A 23,496-nucleotide genomic window follows, 5' to 3' on the forward strand; every position below is an offset into this window, starting at 1 on the left:
TGGGTCAGCAACTAAAAGTATTTTCAGAGACTTCTGTAAGTGCGGAGTTTCCTTCTTTTGGATACCCCACTGCAGTGTTCTTTCCCTCAGATGATTTGCAATCAAATTCTTGCACAGAGAAGTGCTGGGTTTTGGAGTGGGTCAATCGAAGCTAAAGAAATCTATGCCTTTTACCACTGCCCACCACCCACCCTCTGAATCCTTTTCCAGAAAATCTGCTTGGACTTTCTCTTCTCCACACCTATTAATTCTAAATGCCTGCCTTTCCCAACTTTGGCAGGCTTTTCCAGGGTCTTTCTCCTTATTCTTTTTTTATGGGAAGAAATTACTAGAAATTTGTTGAGATCAAGGAAACCAAGTTTCCATAACCATAAGTCCCATAATGACCATAACCATTTTATTAAGTGCTTTTCTGGCACCATGTTGAAGCTTTACACACGTAATTCTTACTAATCCAATAACCCTGAGGTAGTACATCCCTTCACCCACACCCATATTACTGTGAGAAAATTGAAAGTTAAGGGAGGTTAAGCAAACAAACTATGATAATCAGATGCTAGGAGGCAAAGCCAGATAGCTCAGCCAAAAACATGTCTCCAAACCTTATGCTATGAACACAATGCTAGATTCTCTTGAATTGGATGTTAAGGAATACATTCTCCTCTCAAAACACAGCCTAGAGTTTAGGTAGGGCAAGTACGTTTCAGTTTATGAATTTCTTGAAACAGCTACCTACTCATACTCCTACAGGAGTGAAGAGACTGCCTGGGTATGAGCTAACCACTCATTCCCTCTCTTCTTTCATCTCAGGCTTCCAGGACTTTTCAAAGGCTTCCACTTCAGGTCTGACTGTTGTCCTTCCAGCTACCCAGTGGACTGCAGAGTTCAAACTGAGTGACTCAGGGCATCACCAGCCATCTACAAGAACTTAGAAGACACAAAAGGCCCACCATCTCAGTACTGCTGGGCCTGGAAGAACACAGGCTGCAATCATCAACTCCAGCTCGCCAGACCTATCCTCATTCCTGCCTATTTTCCTGCTCCCCTTCTCGGTGAATCTGTTATCACCTACCACTCTCTACTCTCCTAGCTTCTTTCCAGAGGCCTTACTGATCATACAGGCCCCTGGGTCTCAAAGTTTCCAAGTTCTGAGTACCTTGAAAAATGTCACCAAAGTGTTCAGCATGGCTCCTTTCAAGACCTCAGATCTGAGAGGACTAAAAAACTGTCTGAACTTAAGCCAAAATGGCCACTAATGTCAGACAGCGTGGAACCAGGAAGTACAGAAATGAAAAAGGAATAGTAAGATGAAGCAGATGCAGTGTACATGAATCAACCCTAGCCAGATAAACAGCTATCATGGACTGAAATAAATATCCATGCACGAACAAGGGATGGTAAGCCTAGAGACAAGATCAACTTTTCCAAATATGTGCCATCAAGGAGCTCCTGAGGGTAGGACAACTGGTAGGGGGAAAGACGGCAAGAGTGGGAGTACTGATACTGGACAGAAGAAACTAAAGGACTTCTGGAAGGGTCCGCTGGAACATTCCACTAAAGGTGGCAGCTTGGGCAGAAGCCAGAGAAGTTGGCACAATGCTAGAGGACCAACTGCAGGCTCTAGAGAAGGGGAAGGGCGCATGCTGAGAGGTGTCTCTGGACATCCATTCACCACTTTCAATTGAAAATCCCTCTCTAATCACACACCAGCCTGGTGAGAAACTGTTGATAGGGTAACTCCTTGTACCTCTGCTGGAAGATAAAAATGAAGAGAACTAATGGGAGAAAAAGGTCCAGCTTTGAGGGTCATACACTGAGGTGGCAGAGAAACCCCCTCTCTCTACCCTACATGCTCCACTGAGCAGGCCTCCAAACTAAGGAATTCCCTGTACCCAAGTCACAAAACAGAGAAGCAAGCACAAGCTGGTCAAAGTTAACAATGTCCCTAAAATCTGACAGGACTCTCTACACTTAAGTAGCTGTTTAACCTAATCACTAGTCCATTTATCTGCACCAGGGGCCTTCATACTCTCCATATACAGACAGCTGTAACATCATGGAAAAACACAAACAAGTCAGCTTTGCTGAAGGTCCAGTGTGACAATTCCTCTCCAGGGAGCTCAGAACTCACCAGAACCTCAAGGTATTTCTGTACTCTCTTCTATTCCCTCAAGTCCAGATCATGGAGTTCCTAACAGGGAGCGTACTACTAGGGCCTCATAAACTCAGGCGGTCTCAAATTCTCCAGGATGAAGGCCACAGCATCTCCACATCCTGATGCGCTGGAATGTAGCAAGCACTTGTCCCAGGTGGGATTCTCAGAGGGGTTGACTAGTTAAGTGATTTCCCACAAAAAGAAAACACATGTCCAAACTATTGTTACTTTTTGCCCTGTAGCTTGTACTTGATACCCATTTATCGTTATTTTTATTGGCTCAGATCCATAAATTGTCTGTTCCTGAATCCATCTCAGACTGTGGCTCAGGCCCATGAACTCTTTGAGACATGAGCTCAGCTCACTTGTAGGACTACTGAAAAGGTGTGTGACCCAGTGGTGTCTGGGACGCAGAGAGAGGGAGCATATCTGCACACTGGGCTGGCCCATTGATAAGGATCCTTCCCCTGTCTCCTAACAGATTCAGATTAATGATCGCTCATTCCTAATTGTCAAATTTCTTTTCCTTCATCCTGTGTCTAATCACCAGTGACAGAAACCATTACGCAAATGAGAGCAGACGACTTCCCCCAACTGTTCACGTTGGTAAAAACCTTGTAATTTAGAGCTCTGATTTGTAGGGGAAGCTGGTCTCCCCCAGGCAGCCTGGGCATCTGCTCAACTGATGCCCAGAACAGCCCCTCCCCCACACCCAACTCCAACCACGCCCCCCCCCAAATATTTGACTTCACTAAACAGTACTTTAGTAGTTCCATACATGCTGATGTGAAAACATCAGTCCGCAGCTTGGCCAACCTACAGAAAAGCCAGTACCCCAAGCTCCCTTCACGTGGGTGCCGCCCACCAGAACAGAGAGTAACCAACTATACAGAATGTTTCCTCCCTGGAACCTAGGAGTCCCTGGCAGGTGTGTGAGGGGAGCACCAATCTCAGAGCAGGAGCCACACTCCTGGTCATCATCTAGAGTCAGACCTTCTGTTCGATGCCCCCCAGAAGTGTGCTAGGGAGAGATCATGAGACCTATTTGAGGACAGAGTTACAGAACCTAGAACTCAGATGTCCATCTTGGCTGCTTGCCCATGCCAGACAGTGCCCCTGGGGTGTGATATGAGGCTAGGAACTACAGAACAAGGGGGGCAATTTAGGTATAAGAATTAACAAAGTTTGGTGGGAAGGAAATAACAGGGGTTTGCAGTCACATTAGATGCAAATCTTGATTGCTGTTCATCACTTAGCCTCTCTGTGCCGGTACTGTCTTCTGAAAAGTGAGAATACCTACCTTACAGGATGGTGAGGAACAAGGAGAAGAATGCCAGGCGCAGAATAGGAATTTAAGAATTGAGGGACTCTGTATTAATTACTAAAGGCTCAGGACCAATTCTGTGAAGGCTCCGAAGGTGGCCTTCTCCCCCCACCTCAGTCTTCATCTTCAGTCAGGCTTGGGTCAGCACAGCACCCACCTCCCCGACGCACTTCACCCACATCTTTTAGGGTGAACCCAGGATTTAGCACATCCTCTGAGAATGAACAGAATCTACAGTCTAAGTGTGGTTGTCGCCAAGTGTATCCTGTGTCTGCTTGGTTTTCATTGTTCTCTTCCTTCCCAAGAGGCAGCAGAGGGACGGAGGGACTGCAGTCACATTTTCCAACATTGGCTATATTTGAAAGAACTACACTTGAAAAGGTACCGTGTTTGCACACTCACACTGTATCAGAAATCCCCCCAGAATGAGGTACTAAAAATATACACAAACACCCCCTCCCCCAAAATATACACACAGGTGCACACACACATCCTCAGTCCATCAGTGCACTGTAAACTCAGCTTTGGGGGCAAGAGCCAGAAGTAAACCTTTGGCAAACAAAACAAAACAAAGGAAAAAATAACCCAAAACAGCAACCACGGACATCCAACTCCTCTTTCCTCTCAGCAAGAAGAGGGATGGAAACGGGAGTGCCGGTGATCCACGCAGGGCCGCTACACTCACTTCAGGGCCCCAATCTTATGGAATCGATTTGAATGATGGCTCTGCGAGTTGGCGAGGGCACAGCAGCCCAGCGGGAAGCTGCAGCCCTGAGAGGGGTTCCCATGAGTAGTTATGAACAGATAAGGAAATTCCACTTCTGTGCTCCACCCGTTGCCCTGACTATCAAGGGTGTTTCTGGAGCACTACCGTGGGGTCTGGCAGAGGCGCTGGCTTTATGAGGCAAGGTGAAGACTTCCACCCTTGCCTTGAGGTGGATGAGAGGTGGAGAGTTAGCTGCCTAAGCTTGACCCCAGTTCATCTACTCAGCTAGCAAGTTCAGCAGAAGTAGAGGATGGCCCGGACAGCGACAGCCATAGGCCTTGAGGCTCTAGCCTGTCAGCCTTGGGCAGGTTGCAGGGAGACCTGACCAACATAAAATGGCTAAAACGGGAGTTAAAAAAGTTTTAGGTGAGGTCAGGTGGTACTTCCCTGGGATTCCCACTGGATAAAATAAAGCCGTGGAAAACCTTGGTAAGCTGAAGAGGCTGATCAGCATGGACACACGAGCGCGCGCGCGCGCACACACACACACACACACACACACACACACAGAGGCATGCTCCCCAAGAACCCAGAGATGCCACCTCTAGGAACACTCCCTCAGCGCCCAAGAGCTGGAGCTGAGAGAAGTTATGTGTATGCAATTCCTTCCTGTGTATAGCCTGAGTCTGAGGTCTAAGCCAGAATTCTATCTAGTTCCGTCTCTCACAGACTGCCTGTCAAAGTTTTCAAAGGCAAGCCTCCTCCTGCCTCTCCCCATTTAAGTCCCAGCAGCTACTGCCACCCAGTTTAGAATCTATGTGAAAACTAGAGGGAAGCAGTCTGATTGAACAGTCAGGGTATCTCTGGCCCTGCAGCTCAGATGTATGGTGCAATCCAATAAACAAGTCCTACCTCAGGCTGAGGCACTGAGGTTTATACACACACACATACACACATACACATACACACACACACACACACACACACACACACACACAGCAAGGCTGACAGATGAATACACACAGACATGACAACAATCAGAAGTTGGGACTCCACACAATGAATGTAGGAATTTAGGGGGGCAGAGAGGAAAGGTGCTGGGGCATAAAAGGCATGGGTAAGAAGTCCCTCCAAATGGGAGTGGAGTGCCAACCTCCCTGCCTTGCCCCAAACACCTGCCTCCAGGGCCATGGCAAGAGTCCAGTCCATTAAGTGCAGCGTGCAATACTAGCGCTTGGAATCGCCCGTCCTCATCAATGGAGCGGTGTGGACGGGGTAGCAGTCACCTGGCAGGAGGTCTCGAACCCCTGGCAGGTTAGTTGTATCGGCCCTTGATCATTGTGTTCAACAAGGGCCCCACCTGTGAAGAGACATGAGGAGCCAGTCAGAACTGCCTATCCCCAAGCCCTAGAGCTGGATGCGTGTGCCTGAAGATAGTCAAGCTTGCAAACCCACTAACCAACTCTCCTTCTGGAAACCAAGTCAGTATTTTGGGCCATGGGGTTCTCTTCCCTTTCACAACATCCCATGTATCTGTAAGCAACATCAGACTAACAAAAAGGCCCAAGGAGTTAAAAACCTCAAATTACTCAAAGTCTCCAAGTTTTCCAAAAGTACCTTAAAAATGTTAAATGCCTCTATGTCCTCATAAGAGGTCACCTGTAATTGGAGCTGGTAACGTTTCTTAACCCTAAGTTCCTGCAGATGCTACATTAAAGTATGACAAACCACCTCCATATACTCAGTGTGCCACTGGAGCACCTGCGTGGGAAGCAGGTCTCAACATTACCTAGAGCTGCCTTGGCACAGCTGGGAAAGTATGAGGAGATGCTTTACTGCCTGCTTCCCAATCCAGAAGAATCCCCTCAGGGGTCCCCAGCTGGCACACAGGCCCCATGGGGAGCATTATCACTAGCACGGAACAGATTTTAATTGATCCGCCAGTCAAGCCCAGCACTCTCCAGAAAACAAGGATTTTCTGAATGTACCCATAACCTCTATGCAGAGAGAGGACACCAGATACTCAGACAGGAGCTATGGAGACTGTCACACTAACTCTGACATTCCCCGACCAATCTGCCCACTGAACCATAGGAGTGCCACCGCAGGGCAGCCACATACCTCTTGTGGGTTCCCCAGAGCCTCTCCAAGCATCTTCTCAATGTTTCTCATTATGGCCACTTTCTGATGAGCTTTAAGAGGATACTCAATTCTCTTAGGGGTAGGGGCTCCCTGCAAAGGAAGTAGCAGCTCAGGAAAAGCCACTGGCAGCAGGATTCAATGTCACTCTACTATGCCTAGCACCAACTTCCCATGTAAACAATCCAATTCAATCCTATCCTTTTCATCTCCCCAAAGACCTACGAAACACCCCCAAATCATTTATTATTATTAACCAACCCCAGATACAACTAGAAATGAAATCAACCACATTCACCTTATACCAGAAGTTCACAGTGATGGTAATCCCCCCATTTAGTAATGACTCTATGTGATGCCACCTGCAAGAAAACAAACGGGCTCTGTTTGCCAGTGAACTGTCAGAGGGAGGAATGGGACTAGAGGTACTAAGGAGTGTTCCGTCTCTTATGACCAAGGAGTCAAGAGCAGTTTCTCCAGCCCCAAGCCTTCTTCAGACTTGAACTGGGTTATCATTTCCCCCACATTCCATATGCTTACATCAAGACACATCAACCTTCCTATGGACGAAACAGGAAGCTCTGGTGGTCTAGCAGGTAGGGAGATGTGCTGCCAACCCAAAGGCACATGGTTTGAATTCATCAGCTGCTCCAAGAGAGAAAGAAGGGCAAGTCTCCTCCCGTGCAGTTTACTGCCTCTGAAAATATGCTGGAGGGTCAGCTATGAATCAATTCTGACTCAACGGCCCAAAACAACAACAACAGTATGGACCACACAGGACCAATCCTGCTGCAATTCAGAAGAAAAGACACAGGTAAAGCTTTCCAAAGAATGGCAAGGCAAGTTCCCAAGTCCCCAGCCCTAGCCCCGTCCTCACCAGTACATTGGGATGTAAAGAACATCTCCAGGGCCAACCACTGTTTCGTAGCCAACTGCATTCTTGAAATTGGGGAACCTCTCATAATCAGGATTGTCAAAGTCCACCTGAGAGGTTCAAGAAAGAGAAAGAGAAACAGTCAATCATCAAATCTTCATCAGTTACTATTATGCACTAGTGACCTTGGTAATTTAAAAAGAAGCCTTTGCAATTAACGATGTGAAACAGGACAAATGCTATGGATTAAATGGAGGTATGGGGAGGAAAAGAGACAAGAAAAAAAAGAAACAGAAGGTAAGTGAAAATAGCAATATCTAATAAACATTTACTCAGACACTGTAATAAGTTAGTTACATTGATCAATGATAACTAATACCTACAAATAATTGGGGGGAAACGGGATTTGTAAACTTTCACCCAAATACAGCAGATTTTTTAAAAAGGAGGAGAGAGAAAGGAAGGTGGCTTTAGAATTCATATCCAGCAAGGCACAACTCACTCCCATTAAACAAACGCTTTTTTCCCTGAGAACAATATTCAGTGACGAAGAATCCTACATTTCTCCTGAGGTAAGGAGACCTACATCACCATCTGAGCAAATGAGGGAACTAGAACCAAGACTCACTCTTTACCCAAATCTTTAGGAACTTTCTCCTCAAAGCACATTCTAACTGGCACAAGACTCTGAGATGGAGTAGCCAGACAATCTTAAGAAAGGAGACAACCTCTCTGGCTGGCCACAAAGTCAATCTTACATATCTCACCCTTGATATGGTACATGGATACATTCACAAATCTATCTGCCTTTCTCTAAAGTAAAAAGGGAGCACCCGTGACAAAAGGAAACAATGCAATGGAGATACAGCATTTTATTTCATGAGCCTGTTAAGTCAATCAAGCAGAGTAATCAGAATTTGCCAGCACCAACAGGCAGTGGGGTGTCTGCCCTCTAGCATTATCTCTATAGGGCTGTTATGCTAACAAACACTGGGGGATTTTCAAAGGGGCCTGGAACATATGAACTACACTAAGAAACTATCCTTTGAGCTGTCTCTTAAGGCAAGGTTTTGCCTGTAACCTGAAGCTGGCATACCAACACAGGGAATGGGAAAGACATCCAGCCTCTGATCTCCAAAGAATTCCTGGAATCTAGAGTTCTACGCTCTCCTCGGACTACATATGCTCACCTGGCTCTGTCTGTCACATGGATGATGGACAGGGTATGGGTAGAGGCACTCAAACTGATCCGGAGGGAATAAGATGCATCGTTTGTAGCCTTTGATCTGAGCAAAGAAGTTCTGTTGCTCATCATAGTGAGCAGGTGTCACATTTCCTGCAGGAGGGAAGACATTTTCTTATCCACAGTAACAGCTCTACTGCATACGCTGCAATATAAGGTTGAGCACTGCTTAGAAGCCCAACCTACCCTCCTCCCAGCTAACAAAAAAAATCAGAGAAACTGAATGACAATTTTTAGCAATTGGATAGTACACTTTCAATAGGTAATGCCCAGCAACACTCACTGAGTAGTAAGGTAAGACTTTTCTAAATGACAGCTGCTCACTGGATACAGTAACTCATCCAAGTGTTATGGGTGTAGTTCAGAAGCTGTTAACTTAAAGGCTGCCAGTCTGAATCTACTAGTGGCTCTGTGGAAGATGGACAGTCTCCTCCTGTTAAGATTTGGTCCCAGAAACCCAAAGGAGGGTTGCTATGAGTCAGGATCAACCCAACAGTGGTTATGTCTGGCAAAACAGTACACTGGGTTTATCTAGACTCTCTAACTATGGCAAGAATTCATGGGCAGCAAAACAACAGTCAGTATATTAGTGTCAATAATGCATGGATGGTCTACTTTGAACACGCTAATACGTTATTTTAAGCTATGTGGCTATATATTTGCTTTGGATAGCTTTTTCAAAGCTCAAACAGTCTCATCTCAATCTTTTCTCCCACTTCAATATACCTATGGGATGCACTTCTTAGGAATAACACTGGGGTTGCTGGATCTTATCTGAGGGACAGTCAACGAGATTCCTGAAGAGAGAGTTGCATATCTTAACTAAGGTGACATTCATTTCTCTCTGCCTAATGTAGAGGAAATGTTCCATCTGCTACTTTAAGACTTAGACCACATCTATGGCTTATCCACTGCACAATCCCTCAGAGTTGAACATATACCTCTGTAAAGTATGGTATTTTAAAAAACATTCCCCAACTCTGCACAGGTATGCCACGACAGCTACTTGAGGGTTCAGAGGCCTGGGCACATCAGAGGACAGCTGCTCTCTAGTCTCTATTTGAGGGGTCTGCTTCCCTCTACCCACCACAGGAAAAGGTGGCAACAGGAAACCTCAGAATTAAGCAAACCAGAACGGGCTCCTGGCAGGTCAAATACGAAGTGGTTATAAAGGGGCTGTTAAGCATAAATTCATAAACCATACTGTTGGAAGCCTTTATTAATACTGAAAAAAAAGAGGTGATTCTGAAGAAATGACAATCAAAAGGGGCAAAGAGACTTCAAAGACCGATAATTAGTAATTATTCTGTAGATAAGATGATCTGCTTTCTTGCCCAACCCAGTTTATTCAATACTTACTAAGTAACTGCTATAACCTGGCATGAGGGCTTGAACTAGAACTAAAAACAAAACATCAATCTTGCCCTGAAGTAGTCCTCTACCTCCTGATTAGAGTTTAAAGGATTTTCTTTATATTTAGGGGGGAAAAAGGAACACATTCATATTTTTTTGTATGCATACATTCTCTGGAAGGATGTATTAGCAGCTAATTAAGAAGGAATGCCTTCAGGGAGGGGGCAAGAAGGCCTGAGAGATAGGGATAGAAGAGAAATTTATCATTTTATACATTTGAATTTTCAAGTCCATGAATGTCTATCTATTCCAAAGATAAAGCTAAAATGAAATTCGAAAAATAAATTTTTCTTCTTTGAAGATAAAAATCTTCCACATATACAAAGATCTGGTACATCTCAGTATTTCAGAGTAGACTTGTGTATCCACATATATATGCTCACACAGAAGTTGAAGGTCAAAGAGAACTCAATTAAGAGTACGCTCAAGGGGAGCTCTGGTGGCCCAGTGGCAAGGAACTGCAACTACAATCCCAGAGGCGCACGGTTCGAACCCACCAGATGCTCTGCCAGGGAAGGAGGGACAATCTCCTCCTGTACCAGTCAGATCTGATTTGACGGTACACGCACACAAAAAAATATTAATAATTAAAAAAAAATAAAAAAAAGAGTACACGTTCAAGACTTAACATACATTTTCACTTAAAACTTTCCAGCTATTGTATGATCCTCTCCCTTTGCAGATAAAGATGCTCAGACTTAAGAAAATTAAGTGACTTGGTTAAAAATAAATCACAGAGCTAATAAAGGGTGAAAACAGAATTAAAGACCAAGTTTACATAGCTCGAGGCCATGCTACTGAAAGATTTCTTACCTTCCATGCCGATGAGCAGCAGATTGGAGGTCAGTTGCCCCCAGCCACGCTTTCCCTGCTGCTTATTAATCCAGTTCCAGTTAAAACCCAGAAAGTCCATAACAATCTTTCTGCCCACGGTGTCATTGAGCGTCTGCTGCAGATACAACCTATGTTCCCCAAGAAGAACATCTCATTAGTACACGCAGTTTCTGGATAAATAAACCTGGACCCAAACCTGATGAGCACCTCCTACAGACAACAGCTGCATTCACATGATTAGCCAACACAGATTTGCAGACTAAACCTCAGTTGACTTCTTTCCTATCTTTCTTAAAATACGTTTCAAACATTTTACGTTAAAATTAAAATTTTTTTCCAGGTCACAGCACAAATCCTTTAGGAATCTAAGGGCAACTTCCTAGGTAAATGTACAAATACAGAGAACTTTTCATACAATATTATCAATTCCTAAAATCCCTATCTACTGCCCCCAGAATGATGAATTAGTTTAGCTCTAGATGCTCTGGCCTCACGATATCCCCGATCATCCGAGAGCAACTAACTGTAGTACAAACTAGTTATCCCAAGGGGAGAGTTATTCTTCCCCAACTCCAACTCTCAAAGTAAGATTTGTTCTTTTCATTTGCTCAAAGACACACAATTCAAATCCATTAGCTGCTCTGTGAGAAGATGGGCATCTCCTCCCGTGAAGATTCCAAAGCCCAGGTTCACTCAATGAATGAAACCATAAATTCTACCAACACCATTTACGTCAAGTCCCCTCTCTTAACATTGGGGGGGAGGGGGTTCCCGCACACATGTGCCTTTAAATTTTAAAAAAGTTAATGCATGAAATGCCTGAACGGAGTCTTCAGAAGACATAAAGGACAAACTGACCAAAGTTCAGATCCTAGAAATTCTTTTCGTCAAAACCCAATCATGCTGCAACTATGGAGTGCCAGGAGGAAAACTTGTATTTCAAATCCATTTATTTAGCCACTCACTGCAGACAGGGAGTCAAGCAGCGAGGCCAAGAGATGAGGGAGAAGCCTAAGACTGGACATCAACCCTATGAAGGATATTCACCATGAAATAGTAACATGGATCTATCTGTGAAATTACTCAGTTAACCACAGTTCCCCAAAGGAAATACTACAGTGCAGGGCTGAACACTACTGGGACCCATACAGAAGACTGCTTGTATGTATCAATACAAAAGCTGACTGTATTAAAACATGTCAAATATGAAAAAAAAAAATAAATAAAAGCTGAGAGAAAGAATCACTCTCTTATCTGTGTCCTGGATTTGTGAACACTAGCACCCTCTAGAAGACCAACATCACACCACCACATCCAATCTAACGTGATCTGCCCTGGAAGATTCTGATTTACTGTATCCCAGAATCACAGCACTCTAGGAAACATTTTCATTCGAAGTGTCCACAGCCAACCTGATAGTCTAGAGTCAAGACTGAAAAATGGCAACCTGAGGGCTGAATCAAACAAAGAAATTTGGGGGGGGGGGGGGTCTGGCTCTCATGTAGCATTTAAAAAAATCTCGATGAGTTAGCTACACTTTTCAATTAAAAAATAAATGAAAATCCTGATCTCTGGCTTCTCTCTAAAACTTAAATGACTGGAAGACAACTTCTAAAAGAAAAGAAGCACAGTCAAGTAATGATTTCTCAGTCTGACGCCACCAGTTTGACCGTCATTTCCAAGCAGAGAACTTCAGTTTTGTTCCCCGTCTTGACCCTTCTAGGCATAAAGTCTCACTTTAATGAACTAAAGGGTCAAGTTCAACTCTAGTCAGTTCATTTCTCAAGCTAAAGAACGAAATGGATGGAGCCCCAAGACTCCCTAAGAGCCACTCACACCCCTCACCAGGTTAGAAAAGCAAAATATTGATCCAGCGGCATCTAGAGATGTAAGATACCCTTCTCTACTCTCCCAACTCGTCTGCATCTTCAGATGAAGAGATGCGTTACATCCAAAGGGAAACCATAATCTGAGCATTTACCTGTCTTCCCCTCCTCGCTGCTGTATATCCTGCAGCTTCTCAACAAACTCATGAAATTTCATCTCCTCTCTGTTCGACTTCGGCTTAAAGTTCTGGAAATTCGCCATCTTCTTCTCATCATAGTACAAGAATTTGTGGGTGCTGGCGCTGTACACAGAGAAATCTCCGTTGCCAATATTCTCTTGCAGGTACTCAAGGTCCCACTTCAGCGCAGGATAGACGAGGTTTGTGTCGGTCAGGACCACGGGTTCCTAAGCGAAAACATCAGATAAAACCAACCAAACCACAAAAGCACATGAAGCCACTCTCAGGAGCCGGCGCGTTCTTGTCCCGTGAATCGCTACTTCTCAACTTCGGGAGAACCCCGGGAACGGCATTCTCCCCTCCTTGGCGATCTCGCCGTCCCCCGGGTGCACAGCCCTAGCACGCACCGCTCCCCTCACCCCTCCCCTCGGACCCCTGCTCCGAGCCGGCCCCGGGCCCCGAGCACCCGACCCCCGCCGCCGCGGCCCCGCCCCCACCTCGTTCTCGATAAGCTCCTCCGCCCGAGGGTCGCCGTGACTCAGACGCGGGATCGGCCGGGTCGGGAAGCTGTACGTGCGCAGCTGAGACTCATCCCAGGACGGGCCGGAGCCTTCGGCTTCCCGGGGCTCTGCGGACGCCGAGGCAGCTCCCGCCGCCGCCATCTCCGCCGCTCGGGACGGCCCCGCCGGAACCGGAAGCGCCGCCTATTCCGGACAAAACCCACAACGGCAACCATAGAGATGGCCTGTGGGAGGGAGAGAGCGGGTCCAGCGTCCCGGGGACACGAGGCCAAGGCTTGTGGGAGCGCTTTCTAGCGGCCGTGGGACGGCTGTGCACCTGGACCACGGGCCACGATGGCTAGCCCGCACCTGTGCTGTTGTTAAAGCCATCCAATGGACGAGTGCTCTTAGCCACCCTCGGAACAACGCCGATCCCAACCCTGCCCAATCCTGTGCCATCCTCAACATCTCTGATATGCTCAAGCTCATTCCTGCAGTCAGTGTGTCGACCCATCTTGTTAATAAGGGTCGTCCTCTCTTTCTCTGACCCCTCACCTTTCCCAGCATGATGTCTTTTTCCAAGAAGTGGCCCCTCCTGACAACACGCCCAAAATAGATGAGACCAACTTTCACCATCCGACCTCTAAGGAGCATCTTGGTTACACTTCCCTGAGGAAAGGGCTTATTTGTTTTCTGGAAAGTTGATGGGATTTTGAGTACTTTTCTCCAACACTACAAACCCCAAGACATCAAATCACTCTTCTGTCATCCGTTTTCACTGTTCAACTTTTAGATGCATAAGAAGTACTTGAAAATACCTTGGATCAGGCACATCTTAGTATTTAAACGAACATCATTACTCTTTAGCACTTTGGAGAGGTTCTTGACAACAGATTTTCCCAGTGTAACACAACTGGGTGCTCTCTGAAGGCTTGCTTAGTAGGAGAGCTTTGGTGATAAGGAGTTACACTGCCAACCCAAAGGTATTGTGATTTGAATCCACCAGCTCTCTGCTGGAGAAAGAGAAGTAATCTCCTGTGTGATTCACAGTCTCTAGTCCCTGTGAGTCAGTTCCAACTTGAGGGCATATAACAACAACAATCAGTCCATGGGGAGCTTTGATGGCATGGAGAGTAGAGAGATGTGCTGCTAAGATTCAAAGTCACCAAACACTCCTTGAGAGAAAGATGGGCAATCTCCTCCTGTGTGGTTTATGCCTCTGAAAACCCACAGAAGGGTCAGCCATAAGTAATTTTTTTATTCAATGGCTATTTTTTTATGTTAATCCATCCACAAAGGAGATATATTGGCATAGTACTTATAGGGCTGCACTGCTAATCCAAAGGTGACACCTCTCTGATGGTAAGACTTCACTAGTGGCTCTTCAAAGGAAGATGGATCATTTCTTTCCACGGGAGTTAAGGCCTTCCAAAAACCTGCTGGAGGGTCAGTTATGAGTCACAGTCCAGCTGAAGAGCAATTAGTTTGAATCGGTTCATTCTGAGTTAAACAGAAAGATAAACACAAACTAACAGGAAAATCAATGAGATAATCAGGAATATTCTCCTGGGTTGTTGTCACGTGCTGTTGAGTCAGAACCAACTCATAATTGTCACTTCAGCTGGTGTTTAAGAGGCTTTAAATTGCATGGAGAAGATTGCTCATCTTTCTCCTGGTGGAGCCATTGTTCATAGGATTGTTATGAGTCATACTCAGTGTTGTTATTGTGTACCATAGGGTTGAAACTGACCCATAGCTGACCCTCCGGCAGATTTTCAGACGCAGTTAGTTGCACAGGAAGAGACTGCCCATGCTCCTGAGGAGCAGCTGGTGACCTCGAACCATATTCCTTTGGGATTGCAGCACAGCTCTTTGCCACTAGGCCACCTCTGGCATCTGACATTAACAAGACGCCAGGGATAGAAGTCAAGAGATATTTGAAGCCACATCAGAGGCTATTCTGTAGGCAAAAATTGCCATGTCACAATCAAAAGGAACTAAATTTGGCCAGCAACCACTGAGTATGAAAGTATGAAAGAAGACACAGCACCTCAAATGACATGGCGATCCCAGCTAACACTTTTATTTCAACCTGGTAAGATCCTGAACAGAAAATTAGCTATCCCTGCCCCCTGAGAAGAGTGAAATAACTATTGTTTTAAGCTGCTAAATTTGTAGCAATCTTTCATAGTGATTAAAAAAATGAATACACTGAGTTATGTAAGTAACTGCTGTGACAAACTGATACTAGGATTATCTCTGTGTAGGATGTTATGACTAGGATGGAGTGGGGGTATGGTAACAAATAAGACTTTGTTTTCTCTGGAAGAAAATGAATTTATACAAGAATGTGTGACTGTATAACCTTGGACATTAAAAAGAAATTAGACTGAAAAGATTCAAATTACTGAAACCAGAAACAAGTGCTTACAAAAGGGTCTAATAACTTTACAAAAAAAAATTTTTTTAATCACAAGAATAGGTATGTATGGCAAAAAATTACATAACCTAGAAGAAATGGGTAAATTTCCTAGAAAGACACTGTCTTAGGTTAGGGTTCCCTAAGAGAAACAAGATCAATGGAATATATACATAGAGAGATTGCAAAGAAATGAATCACTTAGACACTGGCTCATCACAGGCCTGTTACTCAGACCTGAAAAGAGAGGTGCTTGTGTAAACTAGTGAATCCAAGTTGTTTCAAACAGGCAGGATCTCATACTGATTGCTTTGGAAGCTGCAGGCTTTATTCACAATCCAAAAGTTAGTGTTGGGAGGCAGAGTTGCAGGTAGAGAGTCTTTGGAGAGTCAGCAAGTACGGGGAGCTACTGGTCCAGGTGTGGAGATCATAAGGCAGACAATTAGAAGTAAAAAATGCTCACTAGTTTTTTTTTTACCAGAGTCCAAATGTACATATTATGCAGCTCTATCAACAATCTACGATATGCAGATGACACAACCCTGCTTCCTGAAACTGAGGAGGACCTGAAGCGCTTGCTGCAGAGGGTCAAGGACTGCAGCGTCCAATATGGATTGAGACTCAATGTCAAGAAGACAAAGATTCTCACCACTGGACCAATTGGCAGCATCAGGATGGATGGTGAAGAGACTGAGATTGTTCACAGCTTTAGTTTGCTTGGCTCCACAGTCAACACTCTCAGCACCAGTAGCCAGGAAACTAAAAGACGATGGGAAAGTCTGCTGTTAGGGACCTCTCCAAAGTACTGAAGAGCAATGGTGTCTCTCTGGAGACTAAGGTGCGTCTGATACAGGCCATGGTCTTCACAATCACTTTTATGCATCAGAGAGTTGGACAATGACCAAGGAGGATAGAAGGCGAATTGATGCCTTTGGGCTGTGGTGCTGGAGAAGAGTATTGAGGGTACCATGGACTGCTAGGAAAACAAACAGATTCATCCTGGAAAGGGTTAAACCGGGTGGCTCCTTGGAGGCAAGGATTCTGAGGCTCCATCTAACATACTTTGGACATGTTGTAACGAGGGACCGGTCCTTGGAGAGGGACATCATGCTTGATAGGGTGGAGGGACAGCGCAGGAGGGGAAGGCCCTTTATGAGGTGGGTTGATTGAGTGACTGGGGTAATTAGGATGGATGTATCGGAGACAGTGCGACTGGCACAGGATAGAGCAGGGTTTAGGGCTGTTGTACATAGGGTCGCTATGAGTTGCAAGCGACTCAATGGCACATAACAACAACAACAACAGGCTCCCTTGGGAAACATCTCCTAAATCAGATAGAGTGGTTCATATTCTCAGGCCATATTCCTGAGGAGGTCTCCCCTTAACCAGGTAAGGCTGATCATATCTATTTACGAAACCCTTTCTCATCTGGCCTCATTAACATCAAAGAAGTAAGTAAGAATTTATGAAACACATAGGGTGGCTGCATTATTATGAGGCTCGAGGCTATATTGGCACAAATATTACCATCACAGACACAGAAAATACAAAGACAAGATGGGTTTACTGGAAGGTTCTACCCATACTTGAAAATAATTAACACCAAATCTTTAAAAATTCTTTAAATAAAAAATGGAGCACTTTCTAACTCATTATCAGATGACACAACCTGATGCTAAAACCAGTCAGACATCACAAGAAGGAAAAGAAAAAATTAGACCCATAATTTCTTATGCATATAGTTCCAAAAGCTCTCAACAAAATGTTGGCTCCAGTGTGTCAGGAAGTGTGAGAATGGCACAGGATAGGAGAGGGTTCAGATCTTTCATTCAGGGTCACTAAGAGTCATACTCAACTCTATGGCACTTAACAACAACAACAACAACTAATCTTAGTAGAACAAATTATTAATCCAATTGACGTCAGAGTATTGGAGTTCTCTACAAAGCCTGAGACTCTTGGGAACATTCATCTTTAAAGAAAAAGGGATAAACAAGAAAATGAGAAACTTTTGGTCTCTAGATGAGATACGGAATGGATTATTGCAGTTACTATGTTGCAGTCAGTCACCCAAGACAAAAGTTACTCACGGAAATGAAGTTAGTGGACCTAATTCCTGAGAAGCTGGCTAACTGGATGTATACAGAAATACAGAGTAATAAGGAAAGGGTAAAACTTACAAGTCCTTAGTTTCTGTTGTCAGTAGTGGCAGCAAATGAAAGGGCAAAGAATGTAGGAACTAAGATGGTTGATATTAGAGCTAAAAAAAGTCCTACTAGGACAGAGTGACACCCTTTTTTCTTAGGACCTACTTGGAAAGGAAAAAAAAAAAAACTAAAACATGTGGGAGCAACCAGAAACACCCCTCTGACCTGTGGTCACCAAAGGTCTGGGAGGCAGATGGGCAGGAGTAAGATACTTAGTGTAACCAGGGATATGGCTTAGAGGAAATACATACGCTTGTAGATCATTATTGGTAACTTCCTGAGGAACTATTACTAAAACTGATCGTGAGAGTGACAAATTTATGGGCAGCATCTGTGATTACGAATGCTGCAGAATGGAGGAGTATGTTTGGATTAATGCATGACTCTTAACTATCTATATAACAGTCACAAATGATACTGCAAGATACACAACAGATTAACCTGAAGGAACAATTAGCTTGATAGAGTGGGGAAGATATATGATTAGGTTTGTTTATCCTTCAAAAGGGAACTGTCCCTCCTCATCTAAGTAATAATTGGAACACTCATTCTAGAGAAAACAGTTGATGTTGAGCATATGTAAGCGTTGCTGGGATGGCTTTACGGCACTGAGGACCCTCATCCAATCAGCATGCCCCTTAGAGAGGTTGTGACAGAGATGGTAATCATGATAGCTCCTCCAACATGGGCACCTCACGTAGCTTCGCTACTGGAGGACAAGGCAACAATTGAAGAAGCTGTGTCAGTTCTATTGAAATGATTTCCTCTTATGGGTTTTTCAAGGAACATTAGGATGATTTGTAAGCAATTTGGAGGATACTCTGAGGAAGACTCACCCTAGCAGGGTGATTTTTAGACAATTACTAAGGAATGGGATGAATATAGTGGATATTGATGGAGTTGAGACAAAGGTTCTAAGGCAGTACCACAGGAGTTTGCATGGGCCAATGGAGGCTCCCTCTGTTTCCCCGACATCAAGAAGACCTAAACAATAGTTCAGAATAAGAGCTGCATAGTAAAGTGGTGGTGGGGGGGCACTGTATAACAATGAAAGAACTTTTTTTTTAAAAAAAAAGCTAACTGGGGGAATGGGGGAAGGGAGGAAAATGTGCAATAATGAATGAACAGCAATCCAAGTTCTTTATAAACTTTCATTAAGATCTCAATAAAAAAAAAGAAGGCCTAAACAAGTCTGTTCTATTCATCCCAATTATGAGGTAATCAATGATCACGAGCCATATTTACACACTCAATATCAGAATTGTAAGATATATAAAATTAAACTTTAAAGATTTAAAGAGAGAAATAGTCAATTCCACAATAATATTTGTCGTTAGGTGACTCTATGAACAACAGATAGGAACCTTGCTCTGTCCTATGCCATCTTCATCATCTCTGATATACTTGAGCCCAGTACTGTCACTGGGTCAGTCCACCTTGTTTCATAGGAGACTTTACTACATGACTTTAAATAAGGCATAGAACAATTAGAAAGGAACTCAACAAAGGCTCAGAAGAACAGTTGTGCTGGACCATCAAGTTGGAGGGAGCCCATGGCTGATCATCCCGTGGGTTTTCAGAGGCAGTAAATCACACAGGAGGAGACTGTCCATCCTTCTCCTGAGAGGCAGCTGTTGAATTCAAACCACATGCCTTTGGGATTGCAGTGCTGCTTCTTGTCACTAGGCCACCAGAGCTCCCCTCAAGAAGAACTAAACAATACAATTAATGAGCTGAATTTTGAAGGTACATTTAGAATACTCCATCCAGTAAGAGCACAATATTTTTCTGCAGTACATATGGAACATTTTCTAGAACAGACTGTTAGGTTACAAAGAAAGCCTCAATTAGTATGAAAAACACAAAAACAATGAAATATTACAAAGCATCTTCTCAGTTTATAATGCTATACAATCAGATATCAACAATAAGGAGATCAAGGGAGGAGGGGGAAATCATATCCATGGAAATGAAATAACACCTGTGTGAATACAACTGGCTAATGGGGGGAAAAAATTAAAATTCCTCTAAGCCAATGAAAATAAAAGTACAACATACCAAAATCTTTGGAACACAATAAAACAATACTCAGAGGTCAACTTATAGATATAAACACACATACATCTAAAGTGAAAATAAAAGAAGAATCAACCAAAATCAACCTCTGAATGCAACATCTCTGACAATTAAAAAAAAGCAGCAAGCAAAGCTTATGGTCTCCAGAAGAAAAGAAATAATGAATATAAGAGCAGAAATAAATGAACTAAAAATAACAGAAATAATAAAAAATACTAGCAGTTGGTTATTTGAAAGGCTCACTAACATCATCAAGCCTCTAATAAATCTAGCAAAAGAAAAAGAGTCACAAGATACAAATATTATGACTAAGAAATGAAATGAGGGACAACACAACAGAGTCAGTTGAAATAAAAAGTATAATAAACCTAAAGAAAATAGACATAGTTTTAGAAACTCATTCCCTAACTAAACACAGAGATAGAAAATTTTAATACACTGTTGTTGTTGTTACGTGCTGTTGAATTGAGTATTACTCATAATGACCCTATGAACCAAAGATCTGAACTCTGTTCTATTCTGTGCCATCTTCACATTTTGTAACACACAAGAGCCCATTACAGCAGTCACTGCCTTAATCCACCTGTTTGAGGGTCTTCCTCTCCTTCACTGACCCTCCTCCAAGGAATAGCCCCTCCTAGGAACATGCCCTAATTATGTGTGGCAAAGCCTCAGTATTTTTGCCTCCAAAGAGCACTCTGGCTGCACCCTCTCTAAGACATATCTTTTTGTTCTCTTGGCTGACCATGGAATGCTCAGTGCTCTTCTCCAGCACCACAGCTCAAAGGCATCAATTCTTCTTCTGTCATTCTTACTCATTGTCCAGCTCTCAGATGCATAGTAAGTGATCGGAAAGACCATGGCCTGAACCAAACACACCTTAGTCCTCAAACTGACATCATTACTACTCAATAATTTGGAGAGGTCCCTAACTGCAGATTTCCCTAGTGCAATGCATCTCCTTATTTCCTGACTGCTGGTACCAAGAATGTTAATTGTGGACCAAGCAAGATGAAGTTGTTGACAGTTTCAATCTCTTCTCCATACATCATGATGATGTCTGTTGGATCAGTGGTAAGAATCTTTGTTTTCTTGATATTAAGATGCAATCCATATTGAAGGCTGAATTCCTAGATCTTCTGCAACATGTGCTTCAAGTCCCCCTCACTTTCATCAAGCAAGGTTGTGTCATCTGCATGACACAGGTTTATTGAGGAGTCTCCTTCTGATCTTGTTGCCACACTGCTCTTCATAGAGTCCAGCTTCTTGGATAATTTGTTGAATCAGTATGGAGAGAGAATACAACCCTGACACACTCTCTTCTTAATTTTAAACCATGTAGTGCTCCCCTGCTCTGTTCGCACAACAGCCTCCTGGTCCAGGTATAGGTTTTTGATGAGCACAGTTAAGTGCTCTAGGATTCCTATTCTTTTTAATGTCAGTCACAACTTGTTATGATCAACACAGTCAAATGTCTGCATAGTCAATAAAACACAAATAGACATTCTTCTGGTATTTCTTACTTTCAGCTAGGATTCATCTGACATCACAATGATATCCCTAGTGCCACGGCCTTTTCTAAATCCTGCCTGAACTTTTGGCAGTTCACTATCTATGTACCATTCAAGTTATTTTTGAATGATCTTCAGCAGTATTTTGCTTGCATGTGATCTTAATGATATAATTTGATAGTTTCAACATTCAATTGGATCACTTTTCTTGGGAATGGAAACAAATATGGACCTCTTCCAATCTCTTGGCCAGACTACCATCCTCCAAATTTCCTGGCATAGACTGGTGAGAGCATCATAAAATGAATTCTAGAATATTTCATCTTTTCTATATTCTGAAATACTTTGAGTAGAATTGGTGCTAGATTTTCTATTAAGTGTTCAATAGAATTCAGTAGTAAAGTTATCTGAGACAGGACATTTTTGGTTGGGAGTGGTTTTATGAAATTTCTTTTTTTGTGACTAAGCTTGGTAATAAAAATGTTTCCTTGTTCTGTTCTGACGACTGCCTCTTTCAAATTTTGGATCTCAGAGGGGACAGAAGGGAGGAGCCAAGGGCCCCGCATGTGTAGCAGAAAGTCTCTCAGTGGTCCCCACACCACGGAGGTAAAGATACACTATAAATAAATAAAATATGGTATATATTATGTACATATAATATATCCTATTCTTCCCCCCCCCACCCCATGGCCAACATTATTCTCAATGGAGAGAGATTAAAGACATACTTCTTGCAAATGGGAACCAAAAATGCCCTTTATCACCTCATCTATTTGATAGCTGGTAATAATAAGTTAAAAAAAAAGAAAACAAGAGGCATCTAAATTGTTAAGTGGCACACATTACACTCTTCTTAAGATTATTATTTGGAGTGGTGATTTTTTTTTTACAAGCTGGTATAGTAATACTAAAGGAAAGCAGATGTAATAAAACTTCTGGGTAACAAAGATTTTACTAGTCAATAAGACCTCATTGGAAAAATAGAATAATCCTAAAAAAAGTTCTAAAACCATACTCAAACTTTAAGAATATGCAATCAAAGTAAATGGAAAATATGAGAAAATGTAACTTACACAGCCCAAGGCACTTATTTCCACTTATGTGATCTTGTTTCGTGATCTTGGGGCATGCTGTTCACCTATTATGCTTCATCAGTTGGGGTGGGAAAACCTGTTTAAACTTCTCAGGGAGCTGGACAGTCCATGCAAGTCTTAACTCTCTGTAGGTTAGCCACACATGAGTTCAACCTTTTCTTTTAATATACATGGTCTTTTGGAAAATTAGACTCAGTTTGGGACTCTAGTTTTCAATTCTTAAAAGCTCCTTTAGCTTGTGAAAAGTTACTTTAGAGGATAAGATCTGTGTAGAAGAGGAGTGAGACAATTTGATCACAAGCATTATATAGATCAATTAAAATAACCACGGATCTGTCCTAAGCATAGCTTCACACTGATCCCCGATGTCTGTTTCTTCAAATGGACTGAATTCTTTAAAATAGTGCAAACATCCAGAGCAAAAGTTGATTTCACTGACCTCTTGAGTCAGAAGGAAATCTCAGGCACCTGTTTTTCCAAGACTTAGGGTGCAAAAGAACATTTAAGGACTGTGTTGGTTACCCTAGCTTCTATGAAAGCCAGAAAGTTCAGAAATATTAATGACAACATTAGGCCATTAATATCCCACAGATCCAAAACTTAAGGCTTTTCTATCAAAGAAACTAGTTCAACAAGACATTTGTTTATATGTAAACAAGTAACTGTGCTCATGTGTCTTAGAAGCAACCACTTTCTATAAAATCTCAGATTACATATTAATAAACTTTGCAAAGTTCATAATTTTCTGAATCAAATTTCATATTTTCTTTGTTATAATCTCTCTAGCTTCGCTAGGTTTTACTAGCAAAAGCTTTTTTAAAATAAAAATAATTAAGAATTCCATCAGGATGGATGGTGAAGAGATTGAGATTGTTCACAGCTTTAGTCGGCTTGGTTCCACAATCAACACTCTTGGCACCAGCAGCCAGGAAATTAAAAGACGTATTGCGATGGGAAAGTCTGCTGTTAGGGACCTCTCTAAAGTACTCAAGAGCA

General features: G+C 43.1%; 1 protein-coding gene across 1 annotated transcript in view; it reads right to left on the bottom strand.

Moving 5' to 3' along the window:
• Positions 1 to 5,500: 5,500 nt before the first annotated feature.
• Positions 5,501 to 23,496, bottom strand: part of HIF1AN (hypoxia inducible factor 1, alpha subunit inhibitor) — a 26,401-nt gene continuing 8,405 nt past the window's right edge. Inside the window, 9 exon segments of the mRNA XM_006880192.1 lie at positions 5,501 to 5,545; positions 6,307 to 6,417; positions 6,623 to 6,686; positions 7,202 to 7,308; positions 8,389 to 8,534; positions 10,668 to 10,816; positions 12,670 to 12,920; positions 13,191 to 13,378; positions 13,381 to 13,438. Coding sequence (XP_006880254.1) covers positions 5,501 to 5,545; positions 6,307 to 6,417; positions 6,623 to 6,686; positions 7,202 to 7,308; positions 8,389 to 8,534; positions 10,668 to 10,816; positions 12,670 to 12,920; positions 13,191 to 13,378; positions 13,381 to 13,438 — 1,119 coding nt within the window.

This window comes from Elephantulus edwardii, unplaced genomic scaffold, assembly GCF_000299155.1.
Source record: "Elephantulus edwardii isolate Elephantulus edwardi_28Jun2011 unplaced genomic scaffold, EleEdw1.0 scaffold00006, whole genome shotgun sequence".
NCBI lineage: Eukaryota > Metazoa > Chordata > Mammalia > Macroscelidea > Macroscelididae > Elephantulus > Elephantulus edwardii.